General features: G+C 50.5%; 1 protein-coding gene across 3 annotated transcripts; it reads left to right on the top strand.

Annotated features, from left to right (window-relative positions):
• The first annotated feature begins 5,794 nt into the window (after nucleotides 1–5,794).
• On the top strand, nucleotides 5,795–15,628 carry LRRC23 (leucine rich repeat containing 23). 3 transcript variants are annotated; one of them, XM_053371707.1, is made up of 8 exons: nucleotides 5,795–5,964; nucleotides 7,727–7,861; nucleotides 9,402–9,514; nucleotides 9,697–9,950; nucleotides 10,066–10,196; nucleotides 10,959–11,095; nucleotides 11,898–12,165; nucleotides 15,343–15,628. In XM_053371707.1, exons 2-8 carry the CDS (start codon nucleotides 7,736–7,738, stop codon nucleotides 15,382–15,384), a joined length of 1,071 nt encoding a protein of 356 aa, XP_053227682.1. In that variant the 5' UTR covers nucleotides 5,795–5,964; nucleotides 7,727–7,735; the 3' UTR covers nucleotides 15,385–15,628. The 3 variants fall into 3 exon arrangements, with proteins under 3 accessions (XP_053227682.1, XP_053227681.1, XP_053227683.1); XM_053371706.1 differs by having other exon boundaries at nucleotides 5,795–5,968; XM_053371708.1 differs by having other exon boundaries at nucleotides 5,795–6,032.
• Nucleotides 15,629–20,397: the final 4,769 nt, after the last annotated feature.

The following is a 20,397-nucleotide window of genomic DNA, read 5'->3' as shown; positions in this document are numbered from 1 at the left end:
GCTTCACTGTCAAGTTATCCTGTGTTTAGCACTGATTTTCATGACTTGTTGGTGGGCCATGAGCTGGTTCTGATCCTTTGCCAGGCAGGCTCACCTTGAGTCATACGGAGGAGAACGTGGCGGGGAACTTGTCTAGGCCTCAAGATTTTCACATCATGTTCTGGGAGGAATGATTCTCATTTTCAGTGTCTGGAGGAAGGAGTGAAAATGTATGGCAGGGGGCAAGAATTAAGAGTGCTGTTTATTGGCTGCTTGGCTGGAGAGCTTTTGCCAGCCGCTCCACTCCCCTCCACAAATACAGGGAAGGAAAACTGGCTTTCATAATTTCCAAGCAAGCTGCCATGTGCAGCTTGGGTCAAGTCTATCCCTAAGTCCATACCTTTCAGAGGTGAGCTGAGCTGACTGCTGCATAAGCCAGAGAATGCAGCATAGAAAAATGAAGGCAATCACATTTTAGCTGAAATGAATGAGGGGCAGGGCGGACCGGGGGGGGGGGTGTGTTAAGGCAAGATTGATAACACTGGTTTTAATGAATCGGTATCCTTGGCATGCCTGAAGCCATATAAACTACATTTTAGAAGTTAATTTCTCATTAAAACTCCCATGTGAAATGGGAGTGCTTTCTGGTCAGAAGCAGGCCATCTTAAATTCCACATCTGTCAAGGCAGGTGTTTTAGGGGGCATCGCTTGCAAAAAAAGGGGGGCTGGATTTTATGCACCACGGAGGAATGATTGTTATAATTGGGAAGAATCGTTTACTCTTGGTCAACGCAATTATCAAAAAATTGAGCTTTTCGCAGAGGAAAATATAACATTGATCATGCAAAAATGTTCGCTGGATCCTGAAGCTCTTAATTCACCACTAAATTGCAGGGTCGTTTTCTTTGTCTGAACCAGGTAGATAAAAAATATGTTTGCTGAGCTGCTGTTCACATACTACACGATAATTTAATTTACATTTGCTATATAAACCTACAGATGGGGAGGGTGGCATCACTTCTATACACTGTCTCCTTTAGCCCTTACACCAAGATGTAACCGCATCATCTTTGCAGCACTATTGAAGGAAACTCTGATCCTAAACTTCCACTGCCTTGTGGTCAGGCTCCCAGAACAAAAGTCCATGCCCACTGTCTTGCAGGACATCTTCCGGAGAAGAAAAGGCTCAGGAGTAAACCCTACGCAAATCTTGAGTGGAGTCCCTAACACAGCTGGATGGTGTCTTGTACGCCTCCTTCCAGCAGTTCCTGGAGCCAAGCTGGTGCCAGACGTATTGCTCTGCTTTCCTTTGGACCCCATCAGCGAGGCCGAGATGGGGGTCTTGAAGTCTGGGCAGCCCAGGGTCTCCATTCACACTGCCCAGGCATGTGTCCCAGGGAGGTCACTTCAGTGCTGCTAACTTAGCAAAAACAACATAGGAGGCAGCAGTTAGGAGTTGACAATCTCTACAGCCACAGCAGGCACTGTGATTCAGCAGTTTGATCTCACCCCCAAAGGCGCACTCCATTGTCACTTGAGGCAGATGGATGCCAACAGATATTGATGCAGAATTTCATAAGCAAACAAGGCATACCTTTGCCCCTGAGGAGCTTGCAGTCTTAAATTGTATGCTTGGTATTTTCAAAACAAAAAACCTTTCAAGATGTGGGTTGCCTGGCTGAGCCTTCTCCTTTCCCTTAAGTTTCCTAGCATGATTGCTCAGCAGACTACCTTGGGAAAGGGTTTCCTGCTATACCCTTTTCTCATTCATAAGGTTGCCTTTGGCTCCATCATTTCCGCAGCCCACTGTAAAACTAGATTAAGGTAGGTAACTGGTACTGGAGCCTGACAAACACTGCTGCACTTCAGGGTTATTGTGCTTTTTGCTATTGAGTGTGCACCTCTTCATCAGAATTTCCTAAGCTGGTGGCCACCAGATAATTTTGGACTACAACTCCCATCATCTCGGACCATTGGCTGAGGCTGATGGGAGCTGGAGTCCAGCAACCTTTGGAAAGTGCCAGGTTGAAGAAAGCAGCCTTAGGGAGACCCACGAGGCTCTGTCCTGCCTGCCAGAGTCCTCTCTCTACCTCTATAGCTCATCCTCCCCTGGCAAAGGAAAACCTGCTGGCCTCTGTCTCGAGAGACAATGGACAAGTGCCATTGGGGATACAGTCAAATCCAGCGGAGAGTGATGGCACCTGCTATAGCTGTAGAGACCGATATGGGAGAAACATGTTCTGTTGCAGGTGGGGCAGATGAAGGTCTGCAGGTGCACCAAGGCGTTCCTCCTCTCTGTGCTCCTCCCAGCAGTCATTCTTCCTGTCGTCCCTGCTATGGATGCACCACTTGGCTGCCTGTCTGCAGGCATCTGAAAGAGATTCCCAGGTTGCCAGCCTTCATGTCACATTTGCAGACAGCTTTGTAGCGCACAGTTGGTCTGCCATCGTGCCTGGTACCTGAAGCCAGCTCCCTGTAAAGCACATCTTTGGGGGTCCTGTCGTCTTCCATTCTGTGGACATGACCACAGAAGTGGTAACCCAAGTCGCTCTGAACATAGGGTGTGATTCTCCCCGCAGTGCAAAGTTAACCCATAAACCATGTCTCCCAGACCAGCAGTTTCTTTGTTATTTTGCTTTATATAAAAAGGCAAATAATACAATGCCGTTGCTGCTAGATCTGTTAAGCAACAGAGAATGCAGAGCAAAATTTGGTGGGGGAGGAAGTGCTTTGTCATTTTGGCCACCCAAAAATTGTTGATACCCTGTCTTGGAGCTCCCTCACGTGGTCAGTTCTAGGGACGTAAAATAATCTATGTCAATTTCACCAGCACTTTCTTTGCCACCTGCCATCATTTCAACATAGTGAATTAGAATTGTTCATCCTGAAAGAAAATCAAGTTAGCTAACAAAGAAAGAATGAAACGGATAACAGCAGGCAACAGTAAATCAAAACATTTAAAACAAAGGTAACCCTGAACACAAAAGAAAAGAAAAGAAAACAATGCAAAGATTTATTCACATCTCATTATTTCAAATGCTCAAATAAATTATAAAACACGCATATATACACTGTTGCAAATTATTGCAAGTAATTCATGAAAATGGGATCAACTTTGGGATGACAAAAGCACAACTCTGCTTGCACCAAGGTAATAAAATACACACCTGTAAATCTCAGGAACATTAAAGTATTAGTGCATAGCTCTCATAGAACGAATATTCACCCAAAATTATGATGGCTGGATGCATTCAACCTGTTCCTCTATCTGCACCATTAAATCACAAATATGAGACAAGGTCTAGTTCAAATAATTCAGAAGCTTTCCAGTGGTAGCACAGGGGAAACCTACTTAGACTGACCCAGAAACTCCAGCGGGTGCAGAATGCCGCGGCGAGACTCCTTATGGGGTCTTCGCTGCGAGACCACATTCATCCGGTGCTATATCAACTGCACTGGCTCCCGGTGGAGTACAGGATCAGGTTTAAGGTGCTGGTTTTAACCTTTAAAGCCCTATACGGCCTAGGACCCTCGTACCTACGGGACCGCCTCTCCTGGTATGCCCCACAAAGAAACCTACGGTCTGCAAATAAAAACATCCTGAAGGTCCCAGGCCTCAGAGAGGTTAGGCTGGCCTCAACTAGAGCCAGGGCCTTCTCGGCTGCGGCTCCAATCTGGTGGAACGCTCTGTCAGAAGAGACTAGGGCCCTGCGGGACTTGACATCTTTCCGCAGGGCCTGCAAGACAGAGTTGTTCCACCAGGCCTTTGGTCAGGGCGCAGCCTGACTCCCTCCTCTGGCAACCTGCACAGAGTTTTGCTTAATGGTTGCCATTAACTTGATTTTAATTAATTTTTATAATGAAATATTTTTAGAATGTTGGTTTATTTGATTGTTTGATTATTTGATTGTTGTTAGCCGCCCTGAGCCCGGCTTCGGCTGGGGAGGGCGGGATATAAATAAAATTTATTATTATTATTATTATTAGCAATGTTGTTGGGGATCACCACTCCCCAGGCCAGCAGAGCCAATGTATCTCTCTTAACCCAGCCCCCCAGTAATGTAATAAGATGGGGAATAGTTTAATTCAATCAATCCTGCCCTTGATATAGGCCTGGATTCAACTAAACAGTTGTGCCAGTGGGACCCAGTGCAACAAGCCCTGCCAGTGTAATGGGGCTTTCTCCCCTCTCCTCCCCCCAGTGCAACCCCCCCATATTAGCTCTTGGAGGGAGGGTCAAAAGAACCCCCAGAACAGCACAGAAGGGGAGGAGAAGGGACGTCTTCTATCTGGCAAGCATAAGTGCTTGCATTGACCAGCATGGTCAGAATGACGCAATGTTGAATTCCTCCCAGAAAGCTAAAGCTATGCTTTTAAAAAATAAAATAAAATATATTGACAGCCACAGATTGACAGATTACATTGCTACACAGATAAGGGACATGCGGCCTTGGACTTAAGTCCAGCTAGCACCATGCTGGCAGCCGGCAGACACACTCAGCTGAAGCTAGGGCAGAGTTCACAGAGGAAGAGAGTCTGAGTTGAGCATTTCCCAATGGGATATTTATTTATTTATTGTATTGTACAGCAGCCACGAAATTAAAAGACGCCTGCTTCTTGGGAGAAAAGCAATGACAAACCTAGACAGCATCTTAAAAAGCAGAGACATCACCTTGCCAACAAAGGTCCGTATAGTTCAAGCTCTGGTTTTCCCAGTAGTGATGTATGGAAGTGAGAGATGGACCATAAAGAAGGCTGATTGCCGAAGAATGGATGCTTTTGAATTCTGGTGCTGGTGGAGACTCTTGAGAGTCCCATGGACTGCAAGAAGATCAAACCTATCCATTCTGAAGGAAATCAGCCCTGAGTGCTCACTGGAAGGACAGATCGTGAAGCTGAGGCTCCAAGACTTTGGCCACCTCATGAGAAGAGAAGACTCCCTGGAAAAGACCCTGATGTTCGGCCAAGTGGTGCCAAAGAAGGACAGAACTTTTTTCATGTATGCTACAACAGCAGCAAGAATACTCATCACAAAGTATTGGAAGACGCAAGATCTACCCACTCTGGAAGAATGGCAGATGAAGGTGATTGACTGTATGGGATTGGCAGAAATGACGAGCAGAATCCGTGACCAGGGAGAAGAGTCGGCAGAAGAAGATTGGAAAAAATTTAAGGACAATTTACAGAAATATTGCAAAATTAAGGAATACTGAATGATGTTGGATTGAAATTGAGTAGTTTCTAGCTGTAATGATATAAAGGAATATGGATGAAAAAAAAAGGGGTTGGATAGAAAATAAGGTGATATTATAAGCTGTAATGCTTTAAGGTAAGGATTTGCTGAACAAAAAATTTAAAAGGGAATACAAGAAGGGGGGGCATGAGGATGTCAGAGAAATATGTTATTGAAAAGATTGTATTTTGAACTATATGTCTTTTTTAAAAAAATTTGTTTGTTTTTTGTTTGTATAAAAAATTGAAAATCTTAATAAATATTCTTAAAAAAAATAAAAATGGAAAAGACCCTGATGTTGGGAAAGATGGAGGGCACAAGGAGAAGGGGACGACAGAGGACGAGATGGTGGGACAGTGTTCTCGAAGCTACCAGGATGAGTTTGACCAAACTGCGGGAGGCAGTGGAAGACAGGAGTGCCAGGCGTGCTCTGGTCCAGGGGGTCACCAAGAGGCGGACACGACTAAACAACAACAGAGGTGAGGTTTCCCGGGCCCTCCCTCCCCCGCGCCTCTTCATGCAAATCATGCCGCTCCCTCAGCCAATCAGCGCCCGCGCCTGCCTCGTTCCAGCCCCGACTCCTCCGCACTGGGCGACAACAACCACCCGTCAAACAGGTCGCGGTTGCCCGGGGAGCGGGGGCTTCTGGCAACGGCGTCCGGGGCCCGTAGCAACGGAAACACCTCGCCTGCCGCCGCCGCCGCCTCGCCCCGGCCAAAACTCCAGCAGCAGCAGCAGCTGGGAGCTTGAGCGTGGGTAGCTGTCGTTGCTCTTCTTTCTTCCCCATCCTGGATCCTCCCCGCGCAAAGGGAGAAGAAGGGTTAGCAGGGAAGGGGCTTTGCATGGATGGGGAGAGTTCCTTTGGGCTGAGGGGTCTGTGGCTTGGCTGGGTTGGGGATCGCAGGCTCCGAGGGTCGTCATTTGCTCAGGAGGGCAATAGCAAAGGGGGGAAGTTGAGCAGGCGCCGCTTCTCTCAGCACTGTGACAAGTTACACCTGTGAAATTTCTCCCCCTTTTAAGGGTGAGCTCCTCAGCCCACAACTCTTTGCCTTAGCGCTCTTTAAAACATGGCAGGATCGCATCGTTGCGCTTGGTCGTTGCTGCTTTTTGCCCTGCATTTTAGACTTTTGCTCCTGGCTCCAGAAGGGGGGGGGGAGAGATACGTGTTCCATCATTTTCACAATCCTTGTTGCCCTCTGATATATAGCTTGCCACACATATATTTTTTTAGTTTTTCCCAAAATTGTTGGGCAACCTTACTCTGATAGATACGTATCTGAGGTGTCTTGTCATTGTGGCCAGGCCATTTAGGGGATCCAGGACAGATGGCATTAGTTAGACAGCAAGGGTAAAGAAAGACCTCAGGTGGCCAGAACCTAAATCAAGGACCAATTGAAATACAGCGGGGTTACCTGTGTGGTACCCAGGGGTGTATGGGGTATTAGGGGTGGGGTAGTACCTCTGCTGGGGGACACGTTGTGCTCCTTCTGGGGTTGTTTGTCCACCTTTGGTCCCCACCCTGCACTCAGCTCTCACCTGTGGCTGCTAGACGCTGTCAGCATGTGACATTGGTCACACCCCAGGAACGGCTTTGACAGGTCAGCTAAACCAGGTGAGGGCAGCCAATGCGTTTCAAACCCTTGGTGAGTTGGGGACCTGCCCTGCATGTGATGACAGGATCCGGTGAACTGAGTGGACAAGACCAAGAATGGGTTCAAAGGTCAAGAAGGTGGTTTCTGTATGTACAGTATAGGAAAGTGAGGGGCAGATGGGGCTCGTCCACCAGGGATGGTAGCCCATCTAGGAGAAGGGAAACTCTGGTCCTACAACTCCACTGCTTTGTGGGATATCTTCAGGAGAAAGAAAAAAAGTTTCAGGAGTAATCCCTGCACAAATCTGGAGTCCCTAAGACAGTTGGATGGCACCTTGTAGGCCTCCTTCCGGCAACACCTGGAGCCAAGCTGGTGCCAGACGTATTGCTCTGCTTTCCTTTCGACCCCATCAGCTAAGAAGAGGGTCTTGTTGTCTGGGCAGCCCACGACCTCCATCCCCACTGCTCAGGCTTGTGCCCCAAGGAGGTCACTTTAGTTTCACTCCACTGTCTCTCAAGACAGATGGATGCCGGCAACAAACTCATGGACAAACATGTTTCTGCTGAGGCCTCACCTATGCTGCTGAAATTAGACTTGAAACACGCTTTCTGCCATAGCTGATAGAATTGGTTGCAGTGTGTGCTTGGCTGTGATGTTTGTGTGTGGTGCCCACAAGTGGTTTGCAAATGGGAGCACTGGCCCCAAAACATTGACAACCCCTGCTTTCCCTAAAATGTGCTTCCTACCGCTACCAAGGATGGGATGAGATGCTGGTGGGATGCGTGGATCTGGGTTGAGATGAATGGGTATTTCTTTCACCAGGAGCCCACAGTCTAGGCTCGTGTTCCATGAGAATGAAGGGACTCTCTTTCTCTCTAGCCAGTGGCTGAAAAACCACATTTAGTCTGTTTCGTTGTACCAGCCCTTGAAAATGTCAGATGAGGAGCCGGATGATGAAGATGAGGTCGAAGATCAGAAGGATGATGCTGAAGAGAAAGGTGGAGACGAGGGGGAAGGGGAGGAGGAGAAGGAAGCGCCAGAGGAGGAGGAGGAAGAGGTAACAGACTGGTGGCTTTTTTGTTTTGTTTTTATGTTCAGAAATGCAGGACACAATTCAACCAAAGTTAGGCTCTCTCATGTCAGTGGAAGAGACGAAGGGTGAAATCCTGTACGTGAGTTCTGATGGCTGAGGAGTGATAGGATTTGAAGGAAGCATTGCTTGGTCCATGGGTGTTAAAATAAGGTATCGCCAGCAGAACAGGATACCTGAGCGGCAGACAAGAACAGCACATTTACCCCCATACATGGCACAGCATTCCACCAGCCCTAGATTTGGCAGAAGAAATTTCTTCCCTGTTGACTTCCGTGGTGGAGAAAGGCAAATACTCAAGATGGGTCTGTTTCTTGTCTGCTGCCTTGGCCGGAAGATTCAAAGGCAATCAAAGAAACATTTCAGCATAGTGTAGCATAGTATAGCATCAAAATAGTATTTTTTTTATTTGCAGAATGTGAGTAGATATCTTTTCAAAATGAGAGCAAGAGCAAATTCTGATGAGGAGATGGGAGTCTGTTTGCCTCAAATTAGGCCTCGTATAAATGAGATTACCTCCCCAAAGCAAGCGCACACCTCTCATTGAGTTTGTATACATACTTAAAGTACATACGCAAGAGGCTTGTTGGTTATTATATTTCGGGAATGGTCCATGTTCTTATGTAATGTAGCTGCATTGTTTCATACTTTCTGGGTGCCCCATGGTCATCTCTGTAAAGGATCATGGACCCTGATTTTATCTAAGGCTGCCAGACTGCAACTCAGATTGCAGCTGCCATTTAGTTTTGCCACTAAACTGGGGGGGGGGGCAGAGCAGCAATGTCTTTGATCACCTCTGACCCCATTCCAATCTTTTGGTTTGGCCCCCTAACCTGCCTTCTGTAGTGAACAGAATTCCAGGTGTAACTCCTGGAGTTTCCGAGCACAATTCAAAGTGTTGGTGCTGACCTTTAAAGCCTTAAATGGCCTCGGTCCAGTATATCTGAAGGAGCGTCTCCACCCCCATCATTCTACCCGGACACTGAGGTCCAGCACTGAAGGCCTTCTGGCGGTTCCCTCACTGTGAGAAGCCAAGTTACGGGGAACCAGGCAGAGGGCCTTCTCGGTGGTGGCGCCCGCCCTGTGGAACACCCTCCCATCAGATGTCAAAGAGAACAACAACTACCAGACTTTTAGAAGACATCTGAAGGCAGCCCTGTTTAGGGAAGCTTTTAATGTTTGATGTATTACAGTATTTTAATATTTTTTTGGAAACCGCCCAGAGTGGCTGGGGAAGCCCAGCCAGATGGGTGGGGTATAAATAAATAATAATAATAATAATAATAATAATAATAATAATAATAATAATTATTATTATTATTATTATTAACACAGGTGAGAAGGCACAGTGTGTGTAAAATTTGTGGCATTGAGGGATAAGTCGCCATTGCCTGATCTCCTGATTCAGAGGCAAATTTAAAGATTCAGCAGAAATCTTTGCCGCTTGACAACTTTAATTTTGTCTGATGTCCTTTTTTCCTTGCTGTGCTTCCCCCCCCCCCCCCAGCACCAAGTCTCAAACCCTCTTACCGAGGATCACATGAAGGAAGGCCTTTCGATGTTATGTAAAACTGGCAATGGTCTGGCTCATGCCTTTGTGAAATTAGAGGCCAAAGAAAAGTGAGTGCACAGGCGTAAATAACCTGCCCCCCATTTCTCCTCCCTTCCAATGGGTGCACCTGCCCAGAAATGGGATAATTCCCTTGTCCAGGCTTCCTGGAAAAATTGAGCAGTTTGGGACAAGCGCTCTGGCAAGCTAGCACTGGTAAATAACATTGCTTTCTGCCCTCATCCTGCGGTAGGGAACTGACAGACATCAACCTCATCCAAGGCTTCATCCACTTACGTTATGTAGACCTGTCCGAAAACCTGCTCAAAGACCTGTCCCCACTGTCAGGACTCACGCATCTGCTGTGGCTGAAGGTGGATGGCAATCGGCTAACTAGCGCCAGCCTGGATGAGCTGATCTACCTGCAGCATGCCAGCTTTGCCAGCAATCACATCAAAGACAGCAATGGCATTGGGCACCCACGGCTGGTCAGTCTCAACCTGAAAAGTAGGTGTGCAACGCTCAAGAGAGTCCCTCTAGCCCTCGATGACAAAACTCACACTCTGTAATCTCCTGGGGGAGTGAATCCCTTTCATCACAGTCTAGTTCTTCTGTCACCCAGGTAATGAGATCGAGGCAATAACAGGACTGGACCCGGAAAAGCTGTCAAATCTGCAGACAATCGAATTGCGGGGAAACGGCTTAAAGTCTACAGCTGGATTCTGCCTGCCCAAGCTCAAAACTCTGTACCTGGTAAGAGAACTTTACTGATGACGGCTTCGTTAACTACGAACCCCAAATGCCTGAGCAAACAGATGTGTTTTCAGTATCACCAACCTCAGGACTACTCAGGCTTCATGTGACCTGTTAATTGTATGCATGCAGTTACTAGTTATAAGGTCCGCTTACCCTTGCTGGGTATATGGATGTACTCTGGATCAATACTATGTCTGAGGATGTGGGTGGCGCTGTGGTCTAAACCAGGCATGGGCAAACTCGGCCCTCCAGATGTTTTGGGACTACAACTCCCACCATCCCTAGCTAACAGGACCAGCGGTCAGGGATGATGAGAATTGTAGTCTCAAAACATCTGGAAGGCCAAGTTTGCCTATGCCTGGAAACCACTGAGCCTCTGGGGCTTGCCGATCAGAAGGTCGGCAGTTTAATCCCCGCAATGGGGTGAGTTCCCGTTGCTCTGTCCCAGCTCCTGCCAACCTAGCAGCTCAAAAGCACACCAGCGCAAGTAGATGAATAGGTACCATTGCGGCAGGAAGGTAGACAGCGTTTCCCTGCGCTCTGGTTTCCGTCACAGTGTTCCGTTGTGCCAGAAGCGGTTTAGTCATGCTGGCCACATGACCCAGAAAGCTGTCTGTGGACAAACGCCGGCTCCCTCGGCCTGAAAGCGAGATGAGCACCGCAACCCCATAGTCGCCTTTGACTGGACTTAACTGTCCAGGGGTCCTTTGCCTTTTACTATGTCGTCTTTCTCTTACATTGCAACATCTTTCCCCCTAGGCCCAGAATGCCATTACCGTAATAGAGGGCCTGGAGGACCTGGGGCAGCTCACAACTCTGCATCTGCGCGACAATCAGATTGAAACCCTGGATGGCTTCTCAGCAAGCTTGAAGTCTCTCCAGTATCTCAACCTACGGTGAGTTGTTTCCCGTAGCACAGAATTTCCACCAGGGCCTCTTAGAAATAAGAGGGGAAATGGCACAGGAGGCAGGGAGTGGTATCTGAGCCAAGTCTATGTTTGAGACTGGTTCTTAGCTCCTTGAAGTATTCGTTGTAAATCAGGGGTGGTTAACCTGTGGCCCACCAGAGCAGGGTTATATGGTCCCAGTGGCCATATAGTGGCCTATCCATGCTTCAAAGGCTCCTGCCATTCTCGGCTCACTCTGGTGCCATTTCTAGAGTCTATGTATGTACAGCACAAGGGATGCGGGTGGCACTGTGGTCTAAACCACTGAGCCTAGGGCTTGCTGATCAGAAGGTCGGCGGTTTGAATCCCCGCGACGGGATGAGCTCCCGTTGCTCGGTCCCAGCTCCTGCCAACCTAGCAGTTCGAAAGCACATCAAAGTGCAAGTAGATAAATAGGTACCACTCTGGTGGGAAGGTAAATGGCATTTCCATGCGCTGCTCTGGTTCACCAGAAGCAGCTTAGTCATGCTGGCCACATGACCCGGAAGCTGTATGCCGGCTCCCTCGGCCAATAAAGTGAGATGAGCGCCACAACCCCAGAGTTGTTTGTGACTGGACCTAACGGCCAGGGGTCCCTTTACCCATGTACAGCACAGGAAGACTGCCTTGTGCATAGAAGGTACTTAACTATGGCACTGGCTGTTAAGGGAAAACTCTGGCATCAGAGAGCCAAACCAGAGCACAGAGGGAACATTTTCAACAAGAGGACCTGGAAGTTCCCGCACCTGCTAACTTCTTCGTTCTCCTGCAGGGGGAATGCGATTGTGCAGCTCCAGGAAGTGTCGAAGCTGCTGGTGCTGCCCATGCTACGAGCCCTGGTCTTGCTAGACAACCCTTGTGCAGAGGAGGGGGACTACCGGGTGGAAGTGCTGGTGATGCTTCCACGCCTTGAGCGCCTCGATAAGGATTTCTTTGAAGAGGACGAACGGACGGATGCTGAGGAGCTGCGACAGAGGCGCCGGGAAGAAGAGCTGGAACTAGAGAGAGAGAAGGAGAGAGAGAAGGAGCTGGAGCTGGAAGTGAGACGCAAAGGGGGGTGGCAGGAGGGGCAGCAAAGGCTCAAATTGTCAGGAGCCACAGAGAACCATACGCTCCTCCCTTTTGTGACACAACCTCTTTCCTTGCGGTTTTTTAAAGTGATAAAATTTGGCTATAATGGAGGAGGGGTGGAAAGGAGTATGTGGATTTCATTTACAGTCATACCTCAGGTTGAATGCGCTTCAGGTTGAGCGCGTTCAAGTTGCGCTCCGTGGCAACCCGGAAGTAACGGAGCATGTTACTTCCAGGTTTTGCCGCTTGCGCATGCGCAGATGCTCAAAATGACGTCACGCGTATGCGCAGAAGAGGCGAAAAGTGACGCGCGCAGATGTGCTGTTGCTAGTTACGTTTGCTTCTGGATGCGAACGGGGCTCCGGAACGGATCCCGTTCGTATCCAGAGGTACCACTGTATTTGTTTCTCCCCATAATTTGAGCACAGGGGCAGGGGTGGTACGAATAGTGTGGATCCCCACTTAAGACGAGAAAAGCCTGAAATCAGGAATCTGGTCACTTTCAGCCTTAGATCACTCCCCGCGTTGTCGCTCTCTTTGGGCGGGATCCAATCGCATGCATGCTAGTTGCTCTGTTAAAAGGTGACCTGGAGGTCTTGCTCAACAACTATGTTATAATGAATTCAGCACGGCACATTATACTGGGGAAAGGGGTTGAAAATGAAACAAGAAGTCTTAATGCCATTTTTCAAGTCTATGGCATGGCCACCGTTAGAATACTGCACACCACTGTGGTCCTCGCATCTCCAGATGGATATCTCAGAGCTGGGAAAGGTGCAGAAAAGGGCAGCCATTGACACCCACACCCATTCAAAGCAAAATATCTCGAGATGTTTCAGGTGGCAAGTGAACATTATTAGGAGGAAGAAAGCATAACATGGAAAGTAAAGATGCTGTGAGTGTGTGTTTAGCCTCTCATAGGCCTGGGTGTCCACCACTAACCTCGTTCAGCAGCTGTTCTTAACTCTTCGTGTGTCAGGACTCCGAGCGAATGAGAGAATGAATGAAGCAATTTTTTCACATCAGCCTTTCTCAACTGGGGGGGGGGGGCACCCCCCAAAGACATATGAAGATCTCAGTTGGGGGGGAGCATGAGTGTTTCCCAGAAATATGTGCAATATAGGTAACACATTCAAACTCATGAAATCTCAATCCATTTGAAAATTCAAATGAAATAATTAGGGAAGCCAGGTTCGAAGGAGGGTGTGGGGTTTTCATGGGCAGGCAGTTATGTTGTTGTTGTTGTTGTTTAGTCGTTTAGTCGTGTCCGACTCTTCGTGACCCCCTGGACCAGAGCACGCCAGGCACCTCTGTCCTCCACTGCCTCCCGCAGTTTGGTCAAACTCATGCTGGTAACCTCGAAAACACTATCCAACCATCTCGTCCTCTGTCGTCCTCTTCTCCTTGTGCCCTCCATCTTTCCCAGCATCAGGGTCTTCTCCAGGGAGTCTTCTCTTCTCATGAGGTGGCCAAAGTACTGGAGCCTCAGCTTCACGATCTGTCCTTCCAGTGAGCACTGAGGCCTGATTTCCTTAAGGGCAGTTATGTTATGTTTTTTTAAAAAGAAACAATGCTTTCAATAATCCCACACCATGTGACCAGGGTGCCTGTCACAGACAAGATAACAGGCTGCCTGCCAGAACAGGACACTGAACCAGCACAGACTGGGAGCAACAGTATCTGTTGGCGGGCATGGGTGGGGAAGACTTTTGAAGCAGGAACTCAAAAAACCGATTTCCTTCTTTCTAAGGAATGCTTCCAGATGGGTGCTTTATGGTGGGACTGGTGCTCCTCATGCATTCACGTGCTTGCAGCATCCGCACAACATAATTGGCGTTGAAATACCAGCCCATTTTCCCCCTCCCCCAATTTAATCTGGATCTGTCCTTTCTGGATAAAATCCAATAAATTAAAAATAACTCCTGCCAGTGGTCCATTTGCAACCCCTTTGCTGTGTTGTAGCTATGGGGGAGGGGGCATTCAGGTTTTTCACCCCAGGTGAAACCCCCAGAGGGGCGCCATTGAGGCTCCCAGCCCGTGTGTGTGTGTGTGAGTGAGTGTGTGCAGGCAAATATGCGTGGGGGGGTGTCTTTGACCTGGGTGAAATAAAGCCTAGTTTCGCCCCTACTCTTTGCAGCTCCCACCTGGAAGCAAGCTGTAAATGTCAGCATTCTGTGCTTTTAGTTGTGTGATCCTATGGCTAATCCGAAAATGAATAAAGCCATACCTACAGAACAGTAGAGAGAAAGAGAGAGAGAGAGAGAGAGAGAGAGAGAGAGAGAGAGAATTGATCACCATTTATTAGTTATAAAGCTTCTAATATGTTCTAGATGCTAAAAAAACAGACAGACAGACAAGCATAAGGCCAGCTCAGTTGGTAGAGCATAAGACTCTTAATGCCGGGAATATGGGTTTGAGTCCCACACTGGCCGGAAGATTTCTGCATTGCAGGGGGCTTGTTTTGATGACCCTCGTGGTCCTTTCCAACTCTACAATTCTGTGAACAGCTGACTGCTAATAAAAGAGATGAAAGCAGAAGGCAGTTGGAGGGAAAGAAGAAATTTTGCGCTAAGGCTGTTAGACCTGAGAGCCAGTGTGGTGTAGTGGTTAAGAGCAGTGGACTCGTAATCTGGGGAACCAGGTTCGCTTCCCCGCTCCTCCACCTGCAGCTGCTGGGTGACCTTGGGCCAGTCACACTTCTCTGAAGTCTCTCAGCCCCACTCACCTCACAGAGTGTTTGTTGTGGGGGAGGAAGGGAAAGGAGAATGTTAGCCGCTTTGAGACTCCTTAAGGGGAGTGAAAGGCGGGATATCAAATCCAAACTCTTCTTCTTCTTCTTGTAGTAGTGCTTAATCATCCAGTGGGAAGTTTTACACGAGCCGCATCAGAATTGCTGGCCGCTGCGCATTCCCATCCATTTCAACAGAGTCGGCACAGAAGACCCTCTCTGTGGATTAGGCACTTCTTCTGATCTTAGTATTTGGGCTCTCAAGAAGCGGGTGGGACCAGCCCTCGCCTTGTGTGTCTCGCGGGTGTCGTGTATGCCAAACCAGGCCGCCTGCCCCCTGAAAGACCCTCCATCCGGAAATAACCCAATTTCCCTCTCTTCTTCCTATCCACTCCGCCCCCTCCCCTATTTCTCCCAGGAAACGGATGACCTCGCTCAGGAGGAGGATGTGCCAGAATGACACGAGAGTGCCAGTCCCCAGACAGGGCGTTTGCCCGGAGCCGCTTTTCCGGAGCTCAGCTGCCAGCTGGTTCGCGGAGTGGCGCAGGAGCCTTGCAAAGCCTCCTTCCGACCCAAGGAGCGCTGCTTCCCTGGCGCGCAGTACCCGAAAGGTGCCGAGAGACAGAGGAGTGTCTCTGCGCTTTGAATGGGATGGGATGTGATGCATGTGACTGTGGATTAAAAAAAGGAGGGCAGGAAAAGAAGTCTGACGGAGCCGGGCTGAGTGTGTTGTTTTTGGCATCCTGAAATATACTCAGAGTCGCGAAGTGATTTCATGCTCTTTATTCAGCTCATAGTGGTGAGGAGGAATGAATGAAAGTCCCCTCAAAGTATCTGCTTTATATACATTATTTACACAATGGGCTGCACATGATTGGCTAATTCCGGAATTCTACTGTAAGCCAATCAGGTTGTGGATTCACTTCTATCTGGAGCATGATTGGGTAGTTCCTGCCAACCAATCATACTGCTGCATTGTTCTAGGACCAATCAGACTGCTGCATTCTGAATCCTATTGTTCTAGGACCAATCAGACTGCTGCCTTTTGGATCCTATTGTTCTAGGACCAATCAGACTGCTGCAGTTTGGATCCTATTCAACTCAGTACATAACACCCCTCCCCTCTAAGTTCCAGTCCTGCCCGGGAGGTCGCATTCATAGTCCTCGAGGTACGCTGGCGGCCTACGTGTGCGTTGCGGCCTGGGGTGTTCCCTGGTCCGGGGTTCAGGTTCTGGCTCGTGTTCCAAGGATGCTGGCTGTGATGGGGCTATTTGGTCTGGCGCAACCGGCTCGCTCAGTCGTGGTTCTGGTTCCGGTGTCCTTTCGGCCTCGCGGGTCCTCTCTGTATTTACTGATTCTGCCTCTCCTGCTGGCCCCTCGTGCTCTATGGGCCTCACTGCCCCTCTGTTCCCTTGGGACTCCTCTGACCTTTCATCCTCCTGGTTTTCTCCCGGGAATCGTCGCCGTATCTGGTCGCAGTGGCGGCGCCAGCATTGCCCCCCATCTGTTAGCACCTCGTACGACACGGGGCCAGTGACCCTGGTGACTGTGGCGGGTACCCATGCTGGGCCTGCCCCAAAATTCTTTGCGTACACTGGGTCCTGGGCCTCGAAGGTCCGGGGGTTCCTGCCTTCCCCCACCACTACCTCATCCTGAGCTCTATCGGGGTGAATGCGGTCCAATCTGATTGCAAGGCGCCGACCCATTAGTAGTTCAGCGGGGCTCCGGCCAGTTGTTGAGCTGGGGGTGCTGTGCTGTGCTAGAAGGAATGTGGCAAGGCGGTACTCCCAATCCCCTTGCGTCATGCGGCGAAGGGTGTCCTTGGTGGTCCGCACCATGCGTTCTGCTTGGCCATTGGTGGCAGGATGGAATGGCGCCGAACGGATGTGGCGGATGGCGTTCTGCGCTGTGAAGGTTTGGAATTCTCCTGACGTAAATGCAGTCCCGTTGTCTGAGACGAGAGTGTCAGGGAGCCCGTGGGTTGCAAACAGCCTGCGTAGTACCCGGATGGCTGCGGATGTAGAAGTGGACGGTACCAGTGCGACTTCCAGCCATTTGGTGTAGGAGTCCACCACTATGAAGAATGTTTTCCCCTGAAAGGGGCCAGCGAAGTCCACATGCAGGCGTGACCATGGTGCTCGGGCGGACTCCCAGGACTGGACTGGGGCCCTTGGGGGATCTGGGCGGGATTCTTGGCAGGCCTGGCAGTGTTTGACCCAGGCCTCTATCTCTCCGTCGATCCCCGGCCACCACACATAACTCCTGGCAAGGGCCTTCATTCTTACTACCCCTGGGTGTGTCTCATGTAGGGCTGTGAGGACCCTTTTGCGGAGGGGCTGGGGAACAACGACCCTGCTTCCCCATAACAGGCACCCCTTGTGGGCCGACAGTTCATGTTTGCGGGTTGTGTAGCCGGCGAATTCTGGCCCGGGGCTGCTGCTGGGCCATCCCCTCCACACCCAGTCCAGGACCCGGGAGATGACCCTATCTTTCTTGGAATGGTGTGCAACTTCTTGTGCCTGAATGGGGCGGTCGGGAAGCAGCTCCAGGCTCATAACCTCTTGTGCAGGTGCTGGGTCGGGGCCTGTTTCCGGTAGTGGTAGCCTGCTGAGGGCGTCCGCATGGCCCATCGCCTTCCCCGGACGGTGAATCAGTGCATACTGGTAGCTGGCAAGGAAAATTGACCACCTGAGGACACGAGGAGACAGCACTTGGGGGGTCTGCTTTTCAGGGGCAAATAAGCCAAGCAACGGCTTGTGGTCAGTCACCACGGTGAAGGGCCGCCCGTACAAGAAATCATGGAATTTTTTTACTCCCTTCACGATTGCCAGACCCTCCTTGTCGATTTGCGAGTAGTTCCGCTCGGTTGCGTTGAGTGTCTGGGAAAAGTATGCCACCGGTACCTCTCTTCCATCCGGGAGTTGGTGTCCCAGGACAGCGCCAATTCCATAGGGCGAGGCATCGCATGCTAGCACCACCGGCAGCCTCTCGTCGAAGTGTGCCAAGACCGAGTTTGAGACAAGCAAGTCCTTGACTGCCTGGAATGCGGCCTCCTGGCGCTGGCCCCACACCCAAGGGGCCCGCTTGTCCAGGAGTCTGTGTAGGGGCTCTGCTACCGCCGCCTTGTGGGGAAGGAAGGAATGGTAAAAGTTCAATAGTCCCAAGAAGGCCTGAAGTTCAGTCTTGTTCTTGGGCGCTGGGGCATCACAAATGGCCCGTACCTTGTCCCCAGTCGGGTGGACCCCTTCTGCGTCCACCATAAATCCCAGAAAGTCCACCTGAGGCACTCCTAGTAGACATTTTTCCCGCTTCACCTTGAGACCCGCCGTCTGGAAACGGTGCAGAACGGTGCGGAGGCGGTCCTCAAACTCCTCTGGTGTGGGCCCGGCAATCAACACATCATCGAAGAAGGGGGTGACGCCAGGAATCCCTTTAAGTAGAGAGTCCATTAGATTCTGGAATATGCCTGGTGCCACGCTGACACCGAATTGCAGCCGCTTTACCCTGAATGCTCCTCTGTGCGTCACAATCGTCTGTGCCTCTGCTGTGGCCTCATCTACTGGCAGCTGTTGATATGCTTGGGCCAAGTCCAGCTTGCCAAAAATTTTCGACCCAGCCAGGGTGGCAAGAACATGGCTGACCACTGGCACTGGGTATGCATGGGCCGTGAGGGCCTTGTTTATGGTACATTTGTAGTCTGCGCAGATGCGGACTGAACCATTAGGCTTGACGGGCGTGACGATTGGGGTTTCCCAGGGGGCATTAGGCACCGGCTCCAGCACTCCTTGCTCCACGAGCCGGTCCAATTCCTCGTCTATACGGGGTTTCAGGGCGAACGGGACCCGGCGGGCCTTGAGCCTGACCGGTCGTACTGCGGGGTCAAGCTGTAGAGCAATGGGGGGGCCCGTATACTGTCCCAATTTCCCATCGAAAACCCCCGGAAATTCCTTGCATATGGCGTCCACGTCCACTTGTAAGCTAGTGTGGTTCACCCCGGTGACGGCTAGCCCCAGTGGTCCAAACCATGCCAATCCCAGTAAGCTAATGTAGGGGCCCTTGACCACAAGCAAGTCCAGTTGCCGCGTCCGCCCTCGGTATTGCACCCTGAAGGTCCCCACCCCCATTGTGGGGACCTTACGTTTTTGGAAGTCCCGGAGGGTGAATGGGGCCGGCCTGAGTTTGGGACCCCCAGTAGGACACAGTTTCCTTAAGGTCCTTGCCGAGATTATGGATAGAGTTGAACCCGTGTCAAGCTCCATGCGGCATGGGGCCCCCTCTATCTGTACGTCAACATAAATTTTCTCTACGGTGGGGTGGGGCAACTGGTATACCTGGAAGTCCGTGAGCTCTGTCGAGTTGCCTTGGTGCGTTGGGCCCCGGGACCTGGGGCTCTTGGATTGGTCATCTGATGCCTGGCGTCGGGTGGGCCGAGCCCGACACACCCGGGCGATGTGTCCCAATTTTCTGCACTGCCTGCACTCTGCGTTGCGGAAACGGCAGGTCCTCCTCTCGTGACTTTCTCCACAGCTTGCGCAGTTCCCTCCTTCTCGTCGAGGCAGCTGTGGTATGTGGGCTGCTTGAGTGCGCTGCTGTACTCGGTGCACCTCCTCCCTGTCGGATCCTGAGTCGTCGGTGAGGTCTTCGTGGTGGACCCTCGGTTGGGACAGCTGGCTCGGCCGTGCCTCTTGCGTCGACCTCTCGGCAGCTTCCGTTGCCAGGGCCTCCTCCAGAGCGACCTGGAACGTTAGGTTCTTCTTAGCGTAGAGGCGTCGTTGCAGCTTCTCATCCTTCAGGCCACCGACGAGGCGGTCACGAAGCATGTTCTCCAGCTCTGAGAAGTTGCAGAACCGGGCGGCTTGGCGGAGAGAGGTCACAAACCCAGTTATGGTTTCCCCAGGGGCTTGCCGCTTTGCGTAGAAGGCATTTCGACGAGCCACCACTGAGGGCTGCGGCGAAAAGTGCCCCTTCAGCTGTTCCATTATTGTTTTGTATGGAACAGTAGCGACGTCTTCAGGTGCAAGGAGAGCCCGGGCGATTTCAAACGTCTCCTCTCCGCAGACGCTGAAGAATATTGCCCTCTTCTTGGCGTCTTCTTCATCGGTGACCCCTTTGGCTTCTAGGAGGAAGGTGAAACGGGAGGCGTACGCTTCCCAGTCTCCCGATGCTGGGTTGAATGGCGAGAAGCTGTTGTCGGTTGCCATTCTGAGTTCCTTGTGTCCCGGAGCTGAAGCCTGGATACACGGTGCGAGGCAGCGGTGCGGCAGGTGGCGGTGCTGCGGTGCTGTGTGTGGCAGTCAGCTCAGCGGGATCCCACCTTCGTCGCCAGTGAAATATACTCAGAGTCGCGAAGTGATTTCATGCTCTTTATTCAGCTCATAGTGGTGAGGAGGAATGAATGAAAGTCCCCTCAAAGTATCTGCTTTATATACATTATTTACACAATGGGCTGCACATGATTGGCTAATTCCGGAAT

This window comes from Podarcis raffonei, chromosome 17 (genome assembly GCF_027172205.1).
Source record: "Podarcis raffonei isolate rPodRaf1 chromosome 17, rPodRaf1.pri, whole genome shotgun sequence".
NCBI classification, from domain to species: Eukaryota; Metazoa; Chordata; class Lepidosauria; order Squamata; family Lacertidae; genus Podarcis; species Podarcis raffonei.
This window is presented reverse-complemented; position numbering and strand designations above follow the sequence as displayed.